We start from the raw sequence: 23904 nt of genomic DNA, 5'->3' as shown, positions 1-23904 counted from the left end.
ACCCACCCTCCACCTCCCTCCCAGCTTCATCCTTATACCCTCCACCCTCCCTGTCTGCCTGCCGGAGCTGTGAGAACCTCCCGCCCGCTGCCAGCCCCTCGCCCCGTCCCCACAACCATTCGGGGGCCTCAGGGAGCCAGCGGCCACCGCAGACCTGGCTGGCATCCTTCTGCTGGGGTTTGCTGGCACGCAGCATCCCTGCCTCGCCACCGTCCTCCCCCCATCTCAGGGACTCCCCCCGGGATGCCCTGGCTGGTCCCACAGCCCGGCACAGGGTGCGGATGCCTCTCGGTCATGTTGGGGTCCAGCCTGGGATGCTGTGAGCACGGCGAGCAAAGGGTGTCCCCGTCCTCCAAGCCCTTGGCCTTGCGTGCCGTTATTGTTGTCGTGCTTTGTTTGGCTTTGATTCGTGCGGAGGGCGAAGCTGGGGCTTGGCCAAGGGTGCTGGGGACAAACCCAACCAAGATGGATAGATAGATCGCCAACCTCTGCTCCTAGGGGTCCATCACCACCCCTCTGTGCCAGCTTATTAAGGTGACTTGTCCCGCACCAGAGGGACCACCCTTGGGGCCAAGGACAGGCCCCATGGCCAGTGCAGCCCTTCGCCTCTCCTCAGAGGCTTTCGAGCAGGAGGCCCTATTGTGGTAGCTTAAGAGTCAGCCATGGGCTCGCTTGAGGTGGACCACCCACTACTCCTCAGATGACACTGCCTTTTGAAGTCACTACCAGCCTGGGCTGGATTTCAACCAGCAGCCCAGATGGAAGCCAAGCCCCCAGGAGGATGAGAACAAGCCCTACCAAGGGGATCTCCTGGGGTAGCAAACTGTGGAGTGTCTGGTTCTTGTTTAGAAGTGGCTGTGAGGTTGGGAGGGGCAAACGTTTCCCAATTTGCCAAGGGTCACAACCTTCCTCTCCCCCCATCTCCCCAGGGCCGGCGATGGCCAAGCTTTGCAGAGCATTGGTAGGTTGAACGGCTGGTATGGTGAGCTGTGAACATTTCCATTGTGGAGCTCACTGCAGGGGTCCAGGGCCTCGCTCGTCTCTCCTTTCTCCCTGGCACAACTGGAGGAAGAGTTTGATTTATGCCCTCTCTCTCCTTCTGAGCAGCCTTCTCATCTCCTGCAGCCGCAGCCTGACGGAGCCCTGCTGTCTCTTCATGCAGGAGGACAGCAGCCGTCCCAGGAGCAGCCCAAGGAGGGTTCTAAAGCCATGTCTGCCCACCCTGCACGCAGGACTAATGCTTTCAGATGAGTCTGAAGCCACCCATCCATGGATGTGCATGTGAAGAAGACAAGCAAAACCTCAGAGTAATGACTTACCCCTAAACACGTAACCTTCGTGGAGCCAGGGCTGGAGGCTTCGGGGTGTCTGTGGCTGAGGAACAGGGACAGGGCTGTCCCAGTGCTAAGAGGAGAGCAGAAGGTAGGGCTGGGGGTACCCTGGCCCTGGGAGCAGAGTGGGTTGTGAAGAGCTGGAGGGATGGAGGGGTGTCGTGATGCCTGTGTGAAGGCTGCGGCAGGACCTGAGATGTGGGATGCAGAGCATGGGGAAAACCTTCCTTGGCCATGCTGCACCCAGGAGAGCTCCATCCATCACCAGCTCCTGCTGACGCTCTGCAGCTGGAGAGGGACCAGCTCCTGGGGTTTGCAGCCTCGGGCACCGATCTGAGCCATGGGGGGAATTGTTCCAGCAGCACGGGGAGCCGGAGGCCACTCGTTGGACCTTTGTCCAAGGGCTTTGTTTGGCATCTCCTGGTGAGTCCCAGCAGAACAGGGACTCTGATGCGTGACAGACTGATAGAAGCTGCTTTTGCTTCTCTGGAGACAAAAGCACCACCCCATAGTGGCTCAGCATCATCTCCTTCTGGTTCTTCATTCCACCAAAGGACGTTAGGATTCACATCCTGGGTGACCTGGGATTTTCCCTGGCCTTGCCAGGCAGAGGGGGGAGACCTCCCTGTCCCCAAGCCCTGAGACAGGCAGTGGAGATGGCGAAGAGCTGGGCCAGTTCTTGCTGTGTCGCCTCTGTAGGCACATCTGTGAGCCGTCACCGTCACAGCCAGCAGGACGAAAGCACAGACACAACTGCCAAGAAATACAGACCCTGAGCACTCTCTGTCCCTCCTCCCCAAAGTGGATAATTTCACAGTGATCCTGCTTTTTCTGCCGTCGTCCTGTTCCTGGAATTCAAGATCCATCCCTGTGGGACACCCCTTCAAGGGTCTCCTGGACATCTTCAAGCCAATAAAAGACCAAGACTTTCTCCTTGGAGCATGCTTGGGAACTGGAGCCCCAGGGTGCAACCACAGGCTGTGTTGACATTAGCTGGTATCAGGGTGGCATTTTTGGGTGTGCTGTCCTCCTGCCATGCCAAGGACCTGTTCTCTCAACCCCATCTCTTCTCCCTCAGAAGCTTTGTGCCTGCAGCAGCCCCTCTCTCCAGAGAAGCTTGCTCTGCTCTTCCTTCATCAGTGGCGTAAAGCTGCTCCTGAAAGGATGTACAGGGGAAACAGAAACCTTATCAAGGGGGTGGGTAATTATCTGCTCCTTGCCAGTGGTTGCAAGGAGCTGGGGTGACAAAGGAGAATATCTGTAAGACATTTTCAGCCCCGGGATGGTGGGGGCACCCTGGGGACACAGGGCTGGGAGGGCTGCTCTGACCATGCTGCACCTTCAGGGTGAAACCAAGGCCCCGCTGAAACCCACTGGCATTTTTCCCTCGTTTCCAGTGAAACACGTTTTTGCCTAAGGCAGTCTTGGCACTGCCTCCTGCAAGGTGTCCGGCTGGCAAAGGGGCTCCTTGTGGGATCTTGGCCCTCCAACACAGGTATCATTCAGGAGCGGGGCTCTAGGGAGCAGGAGGTGGCCTGTGTATCAAGGCCCTCTTTCACAGCCACGGCGGTACTAGGAATTGCTGCTCTGGTGGGGTTTATTGACAGGGTTTTGAGGGAAATCTTGGGAAATTGAGATGTTTCAGCCCAGGCTGGGAAGGTGAATGTCATACCAGGGATTTCTCTAGCAGAGAGGCAGTGGATCCAGGCAGTAGCAAGAAATGGTCAGGATTTTTAATCCGTTTCTTTCTTCCCTGTCCCCAGCCCCACAGCTGCTCCACCTGCCCTCACTCTCTCAGAAAGCAGGTCTCCTCTGCCCTTTTCTAGAGGTCTCTTTGAACAAGCAGCCTTCCTGTGCTCTTCCTGCTGCCAGGAGCATTTGATGGGCACCGCTTTATAAGCTTCCAAAAGGCATCAGACACCTGAGACATGTTGTGGCAGGTACATTTATTTCCCTCTTCTGACAACTGCGGTCTGCTATTGTTGGGAGGCATCTGTTGAAGGATAACGATTAGTCTCACAGCGTTTGCTGTCCTGGAAGAAGGAAAAAAAAAAAAAAAAGGTGCAAATGGTGAGAACAGTTTACTGACAGCCTCGTGGATGCATGTACCAGCAAAGCTTCAATACTCTGGCGTGGCACCAGCATTGCTGCTAACCTGTTCCTCCATCACGCTGATGGGAGCAGGGTCAGTTGTCACAGATGGTTAAAAGAAGCCCAGTTATAAAAGGTAATTTATTGGGCGGGACAACTGCGGGGAGAGCTTTCTACAAGATGTTTTTTTTCAAGATGGCACTATCCTCTGTTCCCTTATTGCAGTATAGGCTTCAGTAAGGTAGAGGCAAGAATGATGGCACTGCAAAAGAGAAGACACTGGTCCTTGTGATACATAAGCAGCAATTGGCTGGGTGGTGGCAGCAGGTTGGTGTCACCTCCTCAGTGCCTCTCCCCAGCCTGCAGCAGGCACCGAGCTGCTCAGAAACTCCTTTTCCACCTCCTTGTCCTCTCTGTGCCAGGACAGCCCCCGGTCAGAGCACAGCCCCTTGTCCCCTGCCCTGCCTTCCTGCCAGGCGTCAGATACCCCAACAGTAGCATCTGATTGCTGTAACACTTGTGACAGTGCCAGCCCTGGGGAAACAGCACGAGGACATCCACTTACCCCTTACAGCATCACCCAAATCCCAAACCTCCAGTGGCAGGGATGCAGCGTGGCCAGCCCCGTGCCAGGCTACCATCCCACCTCGCTGTCTGGCACCACGGACACTGTCACAGTGTGAGCCATCAGTCTGAAGCCAGGGCCCAACAAACAGACCAAGAAATCCTCTCCTTCCAAAAAAAAAAACCACTCCCTGCTCATTGTCTGCTTGGTATTTGCCGCAGAGACAGCGGGGGGAGGTGGGGGGGGTGGGTTGTTCTCATTTACCTTTCTTAATTATTTCAAATCACGGAGTCGCCAATAAGCTAAGCTGCATTCCTGTGGCTTGTGTGGATGGGCTGCTTTTTATTGGATTTTATTTCCTTTTAAATTGTAATGGTTTCTGAATTGGGAATGCTTGCACTAAACACACACGCCCCTTTCCGTGCTTGCCCGGACTGCTGTTGGCAGGCCAGCCCTGCTCCTGCTCCATGGCCATCAATGAAAGCAGCTGGGAGCCTCAGCAGGAGATGTACGAGTCCATGGTGGGGGGACAGGGGTGGGTGGGTGGCCCTATGGACCACGCACACCCCATGGCGTGTGGCTGGGGGCAAAACACCCCCAGCTCTGCTCCACCTCGCATCACCCCGGGCCCTTGCAAGAACAGTCTTTTGGGGAAGCTGTTTGTGTCAATTTATTGATGCTTTTAGCAGCCAGGAGATGCTGAGATGAAGGTCTGTTGCTGCTCACCAGACTGATCTCATCCAGGGAGCCCCTCACCTTGGCGTCTGGGAGCTGCAGGCACTAACAGACTGGGAGAGGACAGCATTTGCTCGTGGGTGGGTGCGAGGAGTGTGTTCACACCCGCGTGTGTTTGTGGCACCGTTCCTGGCCACTCTGCTCCACACGTGCCTGAGCCCAAGCTTTGCTGGCCCCGGGTCCCTCATGCCCAGGCCCCGTGTTGAGATCACCGGGGAGGGGGGAGGCAGGGATTGCCAAGAGCTGGTCCACTGAGGGCTTTTAAACGGAGGCCTCTGAATTGTTTTTCAGCTGGAACAGGAAGCGAGAAGGGCTGGCAAAGCAGGGGTGTGATGTGTCTGTGTCAGCACACTTGGACCAGCCTCAGCAGCTCTGGTTGCGTGTGAGCCCAGAGACCCCGGGCTGTGCAGAAATGTAGAATCATAGAATGGTTTGGGTTGGAAGTGGCCTTGAAGATCATCCAGTTCCCACCCCCTGCCCTGGGCAGGGACACCTCCCACCAGTCCAGGTTGCTCCAAGCCCCTTCCAACCTGGGCTTGAACCCCTCCAAGGATGAGGCAGCCACAGCTTCTCTGGGCAACCTGGGCCAGGCTCTCACCACCCTCACACCAAACAAGTTCTTCCTGAGATCTCATCTAAATCTCCCCTCTTTCAGTTTAAAACTGTTACCCCTCATTCCATCACACCACTCCCTGATCCAGAGTCCCTCCCCATCTTTCCTGGAGCCCCTTTAGGGACTGGAGGGGCTCTAAGGTCTCCCTGGAGCCTTCTCTTCTTCAGGGAAGACCTGGACACTGAACCCCCCCAGCTCTCTCAGCCTGTCCTCACAGCAGAGTGGTTCCAGCCTTCGCAGCATCTTCGTGGCCTCCTCTGGACCTGTTCCAACAGGTCCATGTCCTTCCTTTGCTGAGGACTCCAAAGCTGGATGCAGTACTCCAGGTGGGGTCTCACCAGAGCAGAGCAGAGGGGTAGAATCCCCTCCCTTGCCCTGCTGGCCACACTTGGTTTGATGCAGCCCAGGGTGTGAGTGGCTTTCTGGACTGCCAGTGCACATCTGGCTCATGTTGAGCTTCTTGTCTGCCAACATCCTCAAGTCCTTCTCCTCAGGGCTGCTCTCAGAAGGTAGGGATAAGCTGTGACTGACCAGAGGGTGAAGGCAGGATGTGCACATAAGACCCAACCTCAGCCAGGATGTGTGTGTTCATGCTCAGCACCACGGGTGGTGGTACCCGTGCTGCCAGAGGAGAGAGAATCCATTGCACCCTGTGTGCATGTCACCAGCCAGGTCTGCCCTGTGCCCAGCTCCTGGAGCCAGCACCAAACCAGAGTCTCGTGGCCACAGGAGCCATGTGCCAAGCCCAGGTTTATCAGCCAGGCTCCAGCCAAGCCCTAATGGCAAGAGCATCTTGTGATTGCACCACTTTGGAAAGCAGGAGGCCATTTTTCTGCACGATGCTGGAGTCTGGAGCAGCATCTCTGTCCTGTCCCCCATTTCCATGGTGCAGGGGTCCCCTTAACACAAATTTGTCACACAGCCATTGCTTTGGGATGCAGCCAGCTAATTGTAGGCACCCAGTTAACTTAGCATGGGTGCTTGGGAGCTGCAGGTGGTGGTTATTGGACTCCTTATTGGACCCTTTTCTCCGCACCTCATTTGTGGTGTGGCATCTCACTGAGAAGCCACACAAACCCAAAGGCTTCAGGACGGGCCATGCACAAGACAGAGCAGGAACACGAGTGGTGTCTCTGTAGGGTGTAAAGAAATCAGCCGCCGAGCTGAGGAAGGTCAGACACAGGAGTCCTTATCTCCCTTCCCGCAAATAAGGATCACGAGTAAAGCACTCGAACATCATGAGCATTATGAGAGGCAGTTAAAAAAACATGAGCCGATGGTGTTGTCTATAAATAAATAACACGTTCTGGGGTTTCATTCTCAGCCTTATGGTTTCGTGCCTTTAGAATCTTGTATTTTGTGTTCTTTTTTCTTTTTTTTTTTTTTTTTCTCTGCATTGAGAAGGGATAGAAACATATTGTTCTATTTTTTAATATTTTTTTAAAAAATGCAATTGACAATCTTCCACAATCATTGGATTCCAGGAACCCAAGCTTTAACACCCCCCTCCGCTTTCTCGTCCTCCCCCAAGAAGCATCTTGAGCCTAGTGATAAAATCCAGGCTTCAGCCAGTGTTGGGTGGGGTATCTACGAGGAAGGTGGTGTTGACATTTCCCGAGGCCACATGTTAATTGCTTTCTATCTCTTCTCTCTAAAAGTTCCTTTGGGTCCCAATGGGTTTGAATTCAGTGGTAAACATTTGCGTGGCGTGACTTTATAGAACTTCATACGCCGCCTTTTGCTGCAGAGGTGGCAGCGTTTCCAGGCATGGAGGGGCTAATCTCTGCCAAGAGCGTATGTGCTTCCCATGCTGAAATGCTTTTTGGGACTTGTTTGGGCAAAATACACCTTAGTATTTCTAGAAAAGCAAATGTTCATGTATGATCTCTACTGAGGGCGGCGGGTGAAGAAGAGGATGAGCTGTGAGACAGTAGCAGGTAGCCCCGAGCTCCTTTGGAAAGCACAAGGAGAACATGAGAAAACGTCATGGGGAAAGTTTATTGCTAAACAAAACACCTCCGGGTTATGAAGGAGGCTCTGCCAGATCGTAGCTGCCATATGGCATTCCAGGTTGTCTGAAGTGGTTTCACGCACTGCATGGGAGTCTGGGACCTCTTCGGTTCTGGCTTTGACTTTACCCCAGACATCCTCTGCCTTGGGTAAAGCACTCGGAACCACTCTTTGGCCTCATTATTTTTTTTACGAATTATCAGGGTTGGCGTAATCAGGTGCAGCTCCATCGTTGTCGGTGGGGATGCTGCCCGCTTTGGTCCTTGGCCCAAAACGCTGCATGTAGCTGTAAGTATGGCAGGAGGATCTCTACGCAGCATTCAGAGCTGGACTGCAGCCCACCATCTACTCTGTGTAGCTCCCTCCCTCAGTCCTGCTTGCTCTGGTTTTCCTTTTATTTGTCGTTCAGCCCTCCCTGTCCCTCTCCTCCCACCGACTGCCCTCTTCATGCCCTGTTGGGTCCCAGGCTGGTCCCATCCCTGCATCTGCTGGAGGTTGCTCTTGGACCTGGTGAGCAGGAGCTGCCTGTTCGTGCCGGGTTCACACCAAGTGTCAGATCTTTGTGGCACCAAGTGGCAGATCTTTGCACTCCCTTCTTTTAATTGTCTGTTTCCGGGAATAAAGGAAAAAAATAGCCCTCAGCACTCTGTGTGGTGCCATTAACTGGCCGCAAAAGTGTTTTGCCGCAGAGGGGCTGGGTGGTCAAGTGGTTGGAGAACAAGATTGGAAACCATCATCTCCCAAGTTTCCAAACTGTTATGTCAGTGAGCCTCTCCGGGGCACGATGCTTCACCCCGTGTGTCTCTGTTTACTATCGATAAAAGAGAGCTATTAATACCGCTGTGCTTCAGGGTGATCTTTTGGACCACAATTAATGTTAAAACCCTCTGAGATCACCGGTTGGAAGGAGCTAGAGAGGTGCAGTGGGCTGCGTACCACCGGGGCTGCCAGCTCCCACCAGAGCTGAATGGGAATGAAAAACTTTCCTCTAAGGTTCTTGAAAGAGGACTGGTTTCAGGTGAGGTAAAGCCATTTTTATCTTTTTTTTTTTTTTTTTTTTTACCTCAAGAAAAGGATTTTTGACCAGATCAAAATCACATTGATTCTGATGGGTTTTCTATTTATGTTTTGAATTTTTTTCCTATGTCTTCTGAAAAAAAATAATGAAATAAAGGGCTTGCTTGTTGATGTATTTCTTAACCCAGACCTGACCACTACGGACGCTCTTGGTCTTGGCAGCTGGGTGACTTTGTGTGTGCTGGGCAGAGGGGAAAAGTGCAGTCGAAGGGCAAATGCAGGTTTTTAACATCGCCCGAAGGGCTGGATGTGCTTTAAGACCCTGCCAAGCTCCCTCCTGACCCTGCCGGCGGTGGAATAGGTGATGTGGGCACTAATTGCCGAATATTACAATTGCGTTTTGATAAAAGTCTGCCGTTTTTCAAGGAAAGTGCTCTGGCACCGATTGCCCGGGAGCTAATGGAGCCTTCCTGACGGAGCGGGCAGAGCAGAGGTTACGCATTAGCTCTGCTCACCCATTTAAAAGCAGAAAAACACACCATCGCAGCCGCTGTGGCTGAGCCGGTGACCCCGGGATGGGGATGGAGCTCAGCTCCCAGCAGTAACCTGCTTGTTAATCCCTCATCCTGCTTTGTTGTGTTTGTGCTGATGAGCAAGACCAGCGTTGGGGTTGCTGAGGTCCTAGCTGGGTGGCAGGACTCCAGGGGTCTCTGCCCAGCTCTCCCACTGTAGGGTTCCTCATCTTGCTGGGGCTGGGGTCCCCCCACCCAACATTGGGTGCCTCTATTGCTGTTGCTTTTCCAGACCTGGGAAGAGGGGGATTGATGCTGCCAAGCTCCAGAGACACACACCGTACCCGCTCCCAGCAGGAGATTCCTTCTCACCATGAATGCCCCCTCTACTGAAGGGGGGATGAGGGATGGTGGCACCTCCAGGGTGGGAAGCGAAGGCCTGAAGTTAGACTTCCTGCCCTGAATTCAGTCTTACCCTATTGCTCTGTCGCTGTCCCTTAATTATAGCGGGAGAACAGCCTGTGTGTGGTACTTGTGAAGTTGCACAGTTGCGGACGTCCTTCCTGAGATGCTCCCACTCTGAGCAACGTTCCTGGTAAATTAAGGAAAATGATGTCATGCCAAGGAATTAAATAGCATCTCCTTGGGTGAGCTCAGCCTGTGCGTCCCCTGCCTGCCCCAGCTTTGTCAAAATGGGAGTTGTCCCTCCACACAAGTGGGTTCCTTGGCACGCTGGCATCCTTGCAGACGGCAAGTATTGTTAAGGAACTAACGCTAATTGCTCGGGGAGGATATGTCCTGTGCTGGGAATTGCTACCGGGCAAATGTCAGCTCTTATCAGCTGTGTGTGGGGTGTGTGGGGCGCGCAGGGCCTCAGGGAGGAGACGGGGGGGTGCTGGTGTGTGGGGTGAGGAAAAGGGAGGCATCGCTTCTGTCCCCGCTGGGGCTGCTGAGGAGTTAGGACCATTCCTTAAGTAAACATACCTCAGGGTCTCAATCCCATTTAAGCTGCAGCTGCTTTTATGGGACTCATTGAACTCTCTTGCAAGAGCTGCTGGGTTTTACCTTAGGATAAGGAGCGAGGCTGTGTTATTTCCTGGGAGCTGGGTACCCCACCACCAGGCATCTCGGACCTCCAAGGGGTTCAAGCCAACTCCTGCACTCTGTCACAGCCAGCTCGGGTTTCCATGCCTGGCTCAGAGTGAATAAATACGAACTGATTGCCTTTTGGGAGAGTGGACCGAAGATTGTCGCCCCTGCTGCGAAGAGCCTTCTCATTTTGGAGCTTTGATATTCTGACCAGGACTCTGAGCTCAGCATCCCGGGATGTCCCATGCAGCCACAGCCTGTTTATTCAATGTTTCATCCGGCACAAAAGCCGTATTTTACTGTCAGATGCTCTCCATTAGCTTCAAGTGTGAAATTATCATTCCCACCCTTTTACCGACCCCACCCTGGTGAGGAAATGAGGGAGAAAACAACCTCAAGGGCCGTTCACAGGATGTGTACGAGCTGTCACTTGTCAGCACAGAGCCCGCTTACGGCAGGAATTACTGCTCCGCTCTCCGGAGGGCCGGAGAGGAGCCCAGCTTGCAAATGCCACAGCATTAAAATGTGTGCATCGGTGCCTGGCAAAGCAGCCCCAGAGATGTTTGCGTCCTTTTGCAGTCGGGGGGCTGCAGGGTATGGCCCCTCAAGGCTCCCAGGGGTGGTGGGGGGTGATGCTGCATGGGGACAGAGTGGCCTGTCCCCCCAGCCCTGGCTCCTTTCCCTAAGTGCTCTCCTGGTCTAAGCCCAAGGTCGTCTCACCATCTCCTTGAGATGCCAAAATGGCCTGATAGGAGCCTGGACCACATTTTCCTTTCTCAAGTGAAGACCGGTTCCCATAACAACCTGACGGTGTGGGACTGAGGGATAAAGACATTATTTCCCTTTTCCTTCCTGCCTTCCAGATTCACCCTCTACGCGGTGGATACGCGAGGGAGACACTCAGAGCTGAGCACGGTCACCCTGAGGACAGCCTGCCCGCTGGTCGATGACAGCAAAGCAGAAGGTCAGTCTTCAGGCACCCCATTTTCCACAAGAGAAGACATTTCCTGCTAGTTCTGCTTTTCTCCTATTCCTCGTACTCCTGCAGGCCTGTCCAGCCCCTCTTCTCCCAGGGTGAAGGCTCCTGTAAATTCACCCACGGGCGCAGGGACATGAATCTGGGGAGGGGTGACAAATTCCAAGAGTTTCCAGTAAGACAGTCCCCTGGGCTGGGCAGCCAGTGTCTCCCATGGTCCTGTGCCACCCAGCGCCACAGCATCCTTCCCCGTGCGTGGCTGTGGGAGCTGATAATGAGTGTTTGATACATATTTTCTGGGAAAAGAGCAATCTCTTCTTGCAGAAGCAATGGAGGCTGCCCTCGCTGTGCCGGGGCAGTGAGTGTTGGGGTCACTGTCACCTCCAGGTGTCTATAAGGATGCTGGTGGCAGCTGGTTGGGTTCTGAAATAGAAACACCGGTAAAAACCCAACCACTTCTGCACATTTGCACTTTCCAGTTGCGAAACCAGCCCCGTTCCTTCTCACACCCAGAGTGCTTTGCTGCTTTTAAATTTGAAAGGATTCCTCTAAAGGAAAGGCGGGTTACCTGTTTTCTTGGTTTGCTTTCTATTTTGAAAAGCACGCAAAGAAAGTTTTCGTTAATGCTTTCGTGTTACTGCTAAGCATTCCCAGGAAAAATGAGCAAACGGGAGACTATAAGAAAAGGAAGGAAATGGGATTTTGTGCATTTTTCTTCTCCAGAAAGAGATCCTTTTCTACAGTAGAGAGTGCTCCCTCTTGTTTAACACATCTCAGCTGCTCCAGTAGATACCCATAATGCAGTATTTGCTGTATTTGTGGCTCAAGTACCATGTTGTTACCAGCAGTGTGATACTCTTCCTACACTTTAGCATCAGCAGATTGATTTTGCAATTGCTTTTGGTTTGGTGAATCTGGGAAGAGGTTGCCTGCCCTACCTGGGGGGATGAGGCTGCGCCTGCCCGTGCTGGCAGCCTCATCCCCTCCTTCTCCCCTTCCTCCATGGAGTATTGCTGGAGTGTTTGTGGCTGCTGCTTTGGGGCTGCTCCTGCAGGGCACTGGCTGCAGGATTAGCCCGAGGAACTGCTAAATGCTTCCCGGGTCACTAAACCCTGCCGCTGGCAGCCCCAAGGGACTGGCAGCCATCCCAGACGCCCGCCCCTCCTGCCAGCCCTGCCAAGGGCTTCGCTCCTCCTCCTCCTCCTCCTGCCTTAGCACCTTCTGGCCGTTCATTAATCCCGTCCCCCGTGATCCTTTCCAGAGATAGCTGACAAAATCTACAACCTCTACAACGGCTACACCAGTGGGAAGGAGCAGCAGACGGCCTACAACACGCTGATGGAGGTCTCGGCTTCCATGCTCTTCCGAGTCCAGCACCACTACAACTCCCACTACGAGAAGTTTGGAGACTTCGTCTGGCGCAGTGAGGACGAGCTGGGGCCCAGGTACCTGTCCCTTCCCTGCATCCCCCCCCCAGCCCCACCACCTGGAGTACCCCTCTGCTTGGCCACTGTGGAAGTCAACCTTGTTGCCTTCTTGTAGCAGAGACAAGTCCCCTTCTGGTGTTCACCAAGTGGTCCTGCCATCCCCTGAGACTGCCAGGTCCCAGTTGGTCTTTGGATAAATGTTTATGGGATATCTAGCAGCTGGGTGGTCTTTGGATGGATCCTGGTGGGACATCTCACAACCAGCCTGGCCCAGGCAGGTGATACTGCAGATGAGCTGAGTGTGTTGGCAAAGCTGGGGAGTGAGGGTCAAAGGATGCCAATGAGTGCACAGCACCACAGCTTTTACCTATATGCAGATTTATGCCAGAAATATTTCCTCTTTACTATACATCCGATGCTCTGAGGAGGGCTGGGAGAGGAGTGTTCCTGGGAGTTACAAAGAGGAGCCTTTCCAGAGGGACTGCACCTGCAGACCCCCAGTGTACAGTGAAAGGGGTGGTAGGACTCTGAGAGAACACAGCTCAGGAACAACAGATTCATGGACTACCTTGCATCCAGGGGGCTGGCAGTGTCCCGGCAGTGTCCTGGCAAAAGCCAAGCTGCCACCCAGCCCCTTGGGAAACTCTCAGCAAGAAATGCTCAGAAGTAGCCATATCCTCCTGGGCATCTTGAAATCTCTTCCAGGATTCAAATTGCCTTCACCTGCTTTTAAGCTTTTAGGGCTTTAGATATTCATCCAGAGTCCTATCTAACATGTTGTTCTCTGAGAAACTGAAGCAGAGGAAGGTAGAGAAATAGGGTTTTGCAGTCCATTAATAATTGGAAAAGGTTTTCCTTCTCTCCCTCCTGCTCCTATCTGCTTGTTGGACATGGCTGAGGATCTGCCTGTACTACCAGGATGACAGCTCCTCACAACAATTTACACCCCTCCTGGACATAAATCCAAGCTGGTCTGGGGCTTGCTCTCCTCCAGAGATGACCTTGGTCATAGTTTCTTTGGTAGTTCATTAGCCTCTGGCAGGGAGCCACTCTCCTCCTTCCCACTGCCCTCCTCCTCCTTTGATGACACTGCAGACTTGTTTGTCCTTTTCAGTTGCTCCTCTATAGATCCCTGGGAACCATCAGCCTCTTCTCACACATCCCTATTTCCTCCATTATTTGAGACCCAGCACACTTATTGAAGGATGCCATCTAGCCTGATACCTACATCGAGCCATGAGATTTGCAAGGTGACATTTAAAGTGCCCCACTCTGTACCAAGCTACATCTGGAGTCAGTGGTCGATTCGGCTGCTGCCTGTCTTCCTCACCGAGCCAGATGAGCTCCTCGCAGTGCTCAAATGCCCCTGCTCTGTGCTTGGGAAATAGGTGACTTACAGCCAAGGAGAAGCATCTTTAAATGCCGTGGCAGCCGGTGCCAGGCTCTGGACAAGAGCAAAGCTCTGCCGTCCAGCCTGGCTTCTCGGGGAGCTTGGACAGAAACAGAGGCACTGATGTAGCGGGAGGGGAGTGAGGCTTTGCCAAGGGAGACCATCCCGTGACACGATTTTAATTGACAGACTGTTCTCTTTCCCAGGGGGACATTCATTTTCATACCTTGAAATGTTTATCAGATGAGCCTCAGCTTCACAGTAAATGTCCGCTCATAAAACTGAGCGACAAGAGGGAAGTTGATTGCCTCCATGTAATAAATACATCACACTGGGGTCCTCGTGAGCCCAGTTTCCATGAAAGCCACAGGTTACTGCAAACAGCTGCTTGCGAGAAGACACACTGACAGCCAGATGTCCCAACCAGACGGTTTACATTAAGGAGACATTAAAAACTTAGCTCATAGGTGGCCCTAAACCAGGACTTTCTGTGGTCAGCAGCATCTTGGCACCTGGCTCGCCTCATCCTGCTGGTCTCCTGTAGCAACAACAGCCCCTTTCCTGCTCCCCCCATTCCTCTTACAGACACCGAGCGAATCTCGCAGAGTTAATTTGTTCCAACAAAACAGAAGAATCTGTCTAAACCAGTGAGGGTTTAATGCTACTGTGCATTCAGACCTCTGGATCCGTGCAGCCAGAGCTCTTCCTGACACAGCGACGGGGAGATTTCTCTATTATTTTCTCATACTATATTTGTAGGACAATTCTTTCGACCACTGCAAGCAGGGCCTGGCTTTTAGGAGGAGGCGGGACAAATTAAGTTAAAAATCTTCCTTCCGTGCCCCTACTTGTGGCTACCACCAGCAACAATAGGGTCAGGATGTGGCATCAGCCCTGGGCTCGCAGCCTTTCCCTTGCTGAGCCACTCGCCCAGTCAGGCAGCTGGGACGGCCACAGGAGACCAAGTGCATCTCCAGAGCAGCTGCCTTCTGGTACCGAGGGGGAATGCAATGTACTGATGGGAGACTGTGATAAGAGGCCATCGAGTCCTGGACTCATTGTCCTTTCAGATGAGGGTCTAACAGACCCAGGTCACTTCTCAGCAGAGTGGAAAAATCTGAATTTATGACAAAAAAATCACTCCATGTGGGAACACAGCAGCCAGGCAGCAGTCCTGGGAAGCTCGTCCTTCCCTCCAGCCCAGGTATCATGTCTTCTTTGCTTCTTCATGCTGGTATGTTCTCCTGTAGCACCTTCCTCCTCGGTGAGATAGGGCAGTGTTTTGCTGGCTCTGGATATGTTTTCCTCCCACCAAGGTGAGTGATCACCATCCCCCGTGCAGCTGGGGGATAAACAACCCCACAGGAGCACACTGAGAAGAACAGGAGGGAACGTGTCTCCTGCTCCTAGGCATGTCCTTGCAGATCTGGGGCTGGCAACCAGGGACCTCGGTGCCCTGTCCCCTGGGCAATCATTGCACCGCGCTCCCCGGCACTGGGGCTGCTGGTTCATGCACGAGCCAGAGTATCCTGGCAGCAGACACCCATCCTCTTTCCTCTCCCCCACAGTTCATTCCATAAGGTACCGCAGCCACGTAGAGCCATCACTATTTTTAAATCCCCCTCTCCATCATTTGTGACTGCGTCTGTGACTTCCGAAATCCGTCACACGAGCAGAGAACAGACTCATGCCTTGGCTGGCACCCACTTCCAACAACTGCCCCTGCAGCAGCCACGTGGGAAGGCACTGCTGGCTTGTGCCAAGGTGGGGGCACCCCCTGTATAGACTTTAGGGTGAGGGGGCAGGGGGCTGTTTTATCCCTGTGGGTGCTGAGAGCTCGGGGTCTGGCCACAAGCAGCCGTGAGAGTGACTCCCCCCTCGCTCGCTCCCCTGCCGTCCTCTCCCAATTCCTGCCCTTTAATAAGGTAATAAATTACTGCTTCTGGCAGGGATGAGGTTGGTCAGCATTTAGGAAGATTTCATTTCCAGTATTTGAAAAGGTGGTCGTTCTGACCCGACAGCCCTCCGCAGGGAGCACTTGGGTAATACCCAGGGCTTGATTTATGGTGTTAAATTGGCAGCCCAAGAACTGCTCCTGTAATTTATTACCCAGCCCTCACCAGAAAGCCTCTCTCTCTTTCTCACCCCTCCCCTCTCCTGCTCTGTCTCTCTTTCTCCTTATTTTTTTTAAGAGGGAACAGCTGACAGCTGAAAGCTAAATCTAACATTTACACATGACTTCATTACCCCACTATAATAAATGACTCAAAGCGGTGAAACCCATCAAAACTGGGGCTTTGGCACCAGCCACCAAAAGCAATTGGGCCTGATTCCCTCCCTCCCCATCACCCTGTCTCCTCCTTGACCACGGTGCAGTGTGTTTTCAGCTTCCTCGTAGGACCAACCCATTGTGTGCTGCATCCCACCCTAAAAAATCAGTGCTTTCCTGGGGCTGACTACATCAAGCACAACTCGGATGCAGGAGGTGTGTGGAGACCAGCTCCATGAGGAGCACACCACATGAGGCATCAGCAGGTCTGGATGGGTTCACTTCTGGACTTTTTGTCACCTTGAGCTGTTTCTCACACGTAGGAATGTTTGCCTGAATAAGAGACCTGAGAACATATCAGGAAGCAAGGACAACACGGTGATTTTTAGCAAAACCCAGAAGATCATGGAAGTGTGGTGGAGCAAGTAATGAAAATGGGAAGGTGGAGAAGATCAAGGGAAGTGGTGGCAAAGGAGTGAGCAGGTTGTGCAGGGGAGAAGTGAGAGGTGGGTGAAGAAAGCTATGGAGGGGAGGGGAAAGGTGAAATGGTGAGAAGGGAGGAGAGGAAAAGAAGAGCTTGCCAGCAGGGATGTGTAGGTATGTGCTGGGGAGTCCACCTCTTGCCTAGGTTAGGGCCAAGTCATGGTTACCCACCACAGGGGATTGCCTCGAGGGCTGGTCATGGTCAATCATTGTCACTCCCCTCTTGCTGTAGCTGGGAAAGGCAAGCTGGAGTGGGAACCAGTCTGAGGGAAACTCCATGGGTTGCTGGGTTGGCCTTTGGATGGACAACATCCCCATGTTGACCCCATTGGCACCTGCACAAGCAAAAGGGCAGGGACAAGCTGGGGAAGGGGCAATAGAGATGGTTTATGGTAAACAAAGGTGACCATGGAGCTGTGGCCTTAGGGAGATGACAGTTATCCTTTCTGAGGAGGAGGGTGTTCTGGCCACATGCTCTCCTCCCGAGCACTGTCAGCTGACATAAAAGTCCATCCTGTGAGCAGACCCTGGGCCCTGTGCTTGCTCAGCCTTCCCTGAAAAAAAAAAAAAAACAACAGGGAAAATCAGCTCAGATGTTAAGAAACAATTTCTCAGCATTGGGATGAGTGGAAGGGTTGCCAACTCCTGGCTCTAAGAGCAGGTTAGACAGATACTCATCAGGGCGGGTTGATCCCGGCGAGGAAACGGCGCAGATGATGCCTTTTGGTCCCTTTCCTGCACCAGTGACTGATTTGCTGGAGTTCGTTAACTGTGGTGACAGTCACTACAGACTTTGATTTGCTGCTGAGCTTAGCTTTAATCAATCAGTCTTTGCCGAAAGCGTCTAATGCCGTCGTAGAATTTCATAACTTCTCCACGGCAGGCGTCCAGCGGTGAAGGACCTGTTCTTGGCAGCGCGTCAGCTCTTGATGCGCAGTGGGAGCACCAGATGCTGGAGAAGGTGAGGTGGCTGGTCTGGAGAGCAGCACGGGTAGAGGTCTTCTCTCAGAGCCGGGCACAGCTCAGCCCATGACATCATTACTATATATGCGTGTGTATAGCTAAAGAGGCTCAAATTGCCTCGTCAGGCTTGTTTTTATGGGTTAAATACATGGATACCATGGAGCGTTGTCCAGGAAGGACCAACTCCCTCTGCTCTTCCCTTCTCCTGGAAGGCCGACCACCCCTGGGGAGGAGCTGGGAAGTTTTCCCCGTGCATCCCTGGAGGAGCAGTGGTTTCCTACAGCCTTTCATCCAGTCTTCCCGCTCCGGAGGGAGAGGCATGGGGATGCTGGGATGCCCTCTCGCCTCCTGCCACCACCTCTGCCCTCTGCTGTGGCGCTGGGGTGGCTCTGGTCACCCCTTTCCTGGTGTCCCACCCCCGGGTGCGCAGCCACAGTGGGCTCCCAGCTCTCCCCCCCTTCCCCTTCCAGGCTTGGAGCTCCCAGCCTGGTCTGAAACACCACTCAGCTTTCATAATCAAATAATCCCCGTGTTTATGCCTCGCTGACTGACAGCGCTGCCCCGGACATATCATTATCAGGAATTTACATTCCTGCAGGAACTGCGAAATCCCCTCGCCCCGAATCCAGAGCTTTCCTGTGGCACCAGAGGGAGAGGAAATAATCTGTGATCTTGAGACTTTCAGACCACTGAAGTAAAAACCTCTTCCCCTCCCTTTGTTTGATTTAGCACTTCACAGACTCCCACGAGGGGATTCTTGGTTTCTTACGGGTTTATTTTGTTTTGTCTTAATGTGTTGTGCTTTTATTCCTCGCTCTTCTGAGTGTCAGTCCTTTTGGGCCATTTGCCTCCTGGAGACTTGGGAAAACAGGAAAGGGAGAGCTGGGCTCAGCAGTTGGGACCTGTAGGGTGCTGGGGGGCTCACCAGGGTGCATGGTGGGGGGCAGCACATGCGCTGGAACCTGCCAGGAACACGTGGTGGTGACCATCTAGCCAGGGGACAGGCAGTGTCCTCAGGGCACCCGAGCTGCTCAAATGGGTCAGACCTGAGATCACAGAATGATAGGGGTTGGAAGGGACCTCTGGAGATCATGAAGTCCAACAGCCCCTGCCAGAGCAGGTCCACCTGGAGCAGGTTGCACAGTGGCATCCAGGTGGGTTTTGGGTCCCCCCAGGCCCATTGACCTATTGCTGCAAAATAGTGGATATACCCAGAACTTTTGGGCAAAACAGAGCTTCTCTCCACCAGAAACAGGAAGGACATCATCTTAGGCAACAGGTCTTGTCCATTCTTGTCACAAGACGGAGCTGGTGGTAGAACACCGGACTCCTGGCTCCTGGTCTCCTCTTTGCATTGCCCACCCTGCTCTGTCTCCATCTCTGTCTGTCCCCTCCAGGAAGGCACACCTGATCCTGCGGAGGCTGGAGAAGGTCAGCAGTCACTGCTCCACCCTGCTACGCAGTGCCTACATCCAGAGCCGCACCGAGACCATGCCCTACTTGTTCTGCCGCAGCGAAGAAGTCCGGCCGCCCGGCATGGTCTGGTACAGCATCCTAAAGGACACCAAAGTAACGTGTGAGGAGAAGATGGTCTCCATGCTGCGCAACACCTACGGGGAGTCCAAGGGGCGGTGAGGGAAGGTGCAGGCCTGGAGCTGTGGGAGGCCAAGGGACTCCGAGGAGTCGAGAACTCATGATGTGCTGAGTGGCTGGTGGGGTTCGGGGTCGGGTGGTGTTCGGAGGGGGTGGAAGGGGACAGCGAGGCCAAACAGGACTTTCTCACGCAGATGGCAGAGAAACGAGAAATGAGCAAGTTGGACTTTTAATTTCTTTTCCTTTTTTTTTTTTTTTTTTTTTAATTTTTCAAGAGGAGGAGAAAAAAAAAACAAAAAAGAAGAAATTACCTAATTTGACTCAGCATAAAAGCCTTCTCCTTTTTAATCTTTTCTTACTGAATTTCCTGGACTACACGCTCCACAACCCTGGGAGGAAGGAGATACCCGCTGGAGGCCAGGCGGAGGGGAGCTGCTGGGCGCAGGGTGGCCCCCTCCCTGCCTGCCCTGCCTGCCCTGCCGCCGGGCAGGAGCCGTGGGGCAAGGGGCCCCGGTGCCGTGGTGGCCAAGGACGACAAGAGGAGGTGGCACGGGTGGACGGTGACACCGTGCTGCCAGCGAAGGTCCCGGAGGGGGATGCCGGGCAGGTACGAGGACGCTGCAGGCAAGGTGGGCTTTTGTACCACTCCGAGTTGACGGAGCAGCTCCGGGCACAGCCTTGGTTGGCAAGGCTCCCGGCAGCTTGTTCTGTGCATTAAAGAGTCATATCAAGTCCATCTTCGCTGCCTCCTTGGTGTTTCTTCCTCCATCTCAGCACCACTTGGGTGTTCCTAGGGTTTAACGCCCACCACGGATGGCTGTCCCCATGCTGGGACGGGGTTGAGATGAGGAGGCCGTGTCCAGAAACCGGTGTTGACCCCAAGAGCTGGACATGAGGAGAGGAGGGGAAAGTGCAGCCTCTTTGTGTAGGGTCCTCTCCCTCCCCAACACCCAGCCCGGCCACCGGCCCCGGTGGGAGCCGGAGACGTGTGGGAAAGCCCAAGAAGGAAGCCAGGGGCTAAAAAAGACATGGAGAATCTGGTTTCTTTTACTGTCAGATGTGGGTTAGGCTGGCCCGGGATCCCTGTGGGTAATGGATTTCTCAGCCTGGTCGCCAAACCAAGGAGTGCGGGAGGGTGAGAGGGGAAATAAAAAAAAAAAAAACGAAAAAACAAAAAAACACACCACCAACAAAAATCAGATCAGCTCAAAGCTATTGCTTTTTCTTTTTTTAAAGCAAAACAATGAACCTGGAGGGGGGAAAGGGAACAGTGTGGGTTGAATGAATCGGTTTAGTCAGCCCAAAGCAAATAGTTTTGTTTAGTTTTTTCAGGTTATTTAACCCTTTAATGTAAAAGCAAACAAGCAGGAGGTGAATTTCAAAATGAAAATGTTTTGAAACCAAACAAAGGCGCAGGATTTCATGTGGAGGAAGTTCAGCCAGAGACTGTTTTTCTTCTTGAGCTAAACCTATTTGCCTGATTTGCACCCACTGAAATAATTATGATTGTTTCACCCAAACTGCTCTTTCCATTCCCCCCCCCCGTCCCTTGGCTATGTCTCTTCATTTGTCATGAACCACGATGCTCTTGTACATTCAGAAGAACCTCCAGTACCTGCTCAAAGTCCTGCTGGAGCTCACAGAAAACTTTGCCTTGATGTAATAGCCTGTGGCGCAATCGCCAAAGCGTTGAAGGTTGCCTGAGGTCTTCATTTTTAAGCTAAATCCCTTTTTCTGATGGGGAGGATGGTGGCACTGAGGGATCTGGGCTATGGCCACTGTGTCACGAGAGCCATGGAGCTACCACGATGCCATGTGTGTTAAATGCCCATTAGCCATCCTGTTGCCCATCAGAGGTGGCTGGTGGCCATGGGGTTTGGTTGTGGGCATGAAGGAGGTGACTGTGACTTGCAGAAGAAGGTAGACTTTGCATGAACTTGGCTGGAGGTGCCAAGCCCTGTCTTGGCTCTGAGCGCCCATCCAGCACCCGGGCACCAGCCAGGATGGGAGCTCATGGGTCTCCCACCTCACGAAACGGGAGATGCCGGTGCGGAAGGAGGTGAGGTGATATTTGTTCAGCTCTGCTGTTGTGTAAAACAAAACACAACACAACCCTTGATGTGCAGTGCCCAGACTGGTGCTTCTTGGCACCACAGTTTTACACGGAGCCCCTCGTTTCGTGTCCCACCACAACACATACTGCTGGGATATGTCTGTGTTGTGTACCTGCACTGCTTGGGGGGGGGTGGGGGTGTGGAAAACCCCCCAAAACTCTCTCTGCAGCCACAGATGGAGATTGATGGGGACTGATCCTTCCTTCCTGGCAGCTGCAGAGAGGACAGATCCCCCCGGTCACACGCCAGGGCCACCAGCAACCACACGGAGCCCAGCTGGTCCCAGGCTGCTGGAGGCACCTCCGGGGGCTTTGAAGCCACCTTGTTTTCTCCAGGCTCTGGCCGTGCCTTTCCCTGTGTTTTACAAACAGGGCGGTTTGTTTTGTTTTTTTTTTGTTTGTTTTTGCTCCCGAGATGATTCATTTCTCTTGAAAGCCCCGTGCTGCCATGGGGAGCTGCTCTGCGGTTGCGCTGCGGGCCAGGGCCGGTGTTGACCCAACCTGAGGGACAAATCCCTTGTGTTCTCTGTAACGTGGCGGAGGGAGCGGAGGCGGTGTGAGGTGTGACGGGGCTAACGCTGCTCCCGGGATTCCTGCCCTCCGCGGGTGTGCTGCTGGGCATGAGGAACAGGAGATGCCAGCCAAAACACCGGGCAGCTGGCTGGTTGCCCTTCAGCATGTTTTTCTCCACTCTGATATTCTGGGGTGTCCCCCCACCACCACCCAGTGGCATTTTGTGCCCCTGGGACACCCATCCCAGCTGCCTCCCCTGACAGAGCTCAGGGGGAAGGGGCAAACCCCACAGTGTGGGGCTGTTTGGCTGCAGGTGGGGATGGAAAGGAGACCTTCAGCTCCTGCAGCCCTCGTTGCTGCAGGGACCAGGGGCTTCATCCTCACTGCTTACCTTGGAAAGCTGCTGGAGAGCCTCACGTCGCATCCTTGGTGGGGCGGGCTGGTGCGTACGGGTAGGTGTACAGAGCGAGCTGTGTGTCAGGCTGTGTTAATATGTACACAGCAGGTGGAAGAGTCTAGACTCCCGGGGTTTGACGGCTGTTAACCCCTCGAGAAGCTCACCTAGCTCCCAGATCAAAGCCAGAAGAGCCTCTGGCCGGGGATGCTACCCCGGCACAGCCGTACCCAAGCCAAACAAAACCAAGGAATTTGTCGAGGTTACACATCCTTCGGCGCACAGCTGAAAGGAAGGGTCTGTATTTTCTCCCTGGAAACTTTGGAGGCTGTAACCCTCCGGCTTTCAAGATAAACAGTTGTAGTCACAGCCTTGCAATGCTGGCAGAGGGACCCGTGCCCTGTAGTGTGTGCACGCACACACACACACACATCCCCCTGCTTTTCCTCTGGCTCCCGCAGGGAAAAGGCATCCTTGCTCCAAAGCAAGTCCCTGCTGGCCCAGGAGCTGGTTCCTCTTGCCAACCCCTGACTTTACTGTGCCACTGGCCGGGCTTTGGCAGACCAGGGGCCAACGCTGTCCTGGGAAAAGCACCAAGGGGTGGATGAAATAGGAAAAGGGAGAGGAGGAAAAAAGATGCCATCATCCAGGTTTAATAGATAAACTACCCACATCCATTTGCCAAGGTGAAATGGTTTGCCTGATGGCATGAAGCAGGGAAAAGTGACGTGGCATCAGTGGCTGCTGGATGGTAGTTGGCAGCTTTGGGATGAGTTCAGGTCAAAAGGAGGAACCTTCTCCATGTCCCTCTGCAGGGAGTTCATGTGCAGGTGATGGCATCGATGGGGCAGTTATGGGTTCCTGCTGGGCATCTGCTGCTCCCTGTGCAGCCTGGCCCTGCTCCCACCATCCCTGTGCCCCCCAGCATCCCCCAAACTCCAGCTCGGCACTGGGAGGTGGGTCCTTGGTTTCACTTCTCCTTTCAACCAACACATTCACTGCCACTTTCAGCATCCCCTGAATACCCCAGCGGGCACACACCCTTCTTGAAGGTGTGTGGCACCCCAAATCTGCCATTGGCTTGGCAGCTGGGAGCTGGTGACAGCAGCAGGTCCCCTCCCAGGGCTGCGTGAGGCTGTCCCCTCCCGAGGAGCAGAGCTGCCCAGAACAATCCCTATTGTCCCCACGGCCATTGTTCCCCACCACCCTCCTCCCCGGCTGGCACGGGGCACAGAGGGGCTGATTGTTGGGGTTGCTGTGCTGCTGGGGACACACTGCTTTGGGACAGCTGCTTCCCACGGCAAAAGCCTCCGGAGTCAAGTGCTGTGTTTGCTCCCTTTTTTATTTGTGTGGTTTCTGCTTTTCCTCTATATTTTATTTTATTTTTTTAATGAATTTTTGCTTGGTTGGATGAGGCTGGGGAAGAAGCCAAGGGAGTGCCCAGCACAGGCAGCCCAGGTCCTCTCCATCACGGGGACAGGTGCCAGGGATGGACAAAGCCTGGCCGTGACAATGCCCTGTGGTGTGACAGACACCTGCCAGCTCACACCTTGTCTCGCTGGGAGGTTGGAAGCTGCACGTTGTACCTGCTGGGCCAGAGGCAGGATTAGCTCTCCCCAAGCTGAGCATCATCAATGGGGATTAATTTGGGCACTGCAAGATGCAAAGAAAAAAGGTTTCTGGTTGTTGTTTCTTGTTTTCTAAACACACATAGCCTGTTTTCCTCCCCTGGTGTTGGTGGCTGTGACATTAAGCCCCAGGAGGGACATGGTTATGAAGTGGGGGGACATGCCATTCCCAGTGCCGGGCTGGGACTGGGG

At 53.6% G+C, this 23904-nt stretch overlaps 1 protein-coding gene across 1 annotated transcript in view; it reads left to right on the top strand.

The window, feature by feature from the left end:
* The window catches only part of ASTN2 (astrotactin 2), a 145791-nt gene extending 125998 nt beyond the window's left edge, over window positions 1–19793 (top strand). The window contains exons 8-10 of the mRNA XM_014952355.1: window positions 10827–10927; window positions 12201–12384; window positions 18869–19793. Of these exons, the coding sequence (XP_014807841.1) occupies window positions 10827–10927; window positions 12201–12384; window positions 18869–19106 (523 nt within the window). The 3' untranslated portion in view covers window positions 19107–19793. The remainder of the gene's footprint in view (window positions 1–10826; window positions 10928–12200; window positions 12385–18868) is intronic.
* The last annotated feature ends 4111 nt before the right edge of the window (window positions 19794–23904 follow it).

This window comes from Calidris pugnax, unplaced genomic scaffold, assembly GCF_001431845.1.
Source record: "Calidris pugnax isolate Ruff unplaced genomic scaffold, ASM143184v1 scaffold135, whole genome shotgun sequence".
NCBI lineage: Eukaryota > Metazoa > Chordata > Aves > Charadriiformes > Scolopacidae > Calidris > Calidris pugnax.
This window is presented reverse-complemented; position numbering and strand designations above follow the sequence as displayed.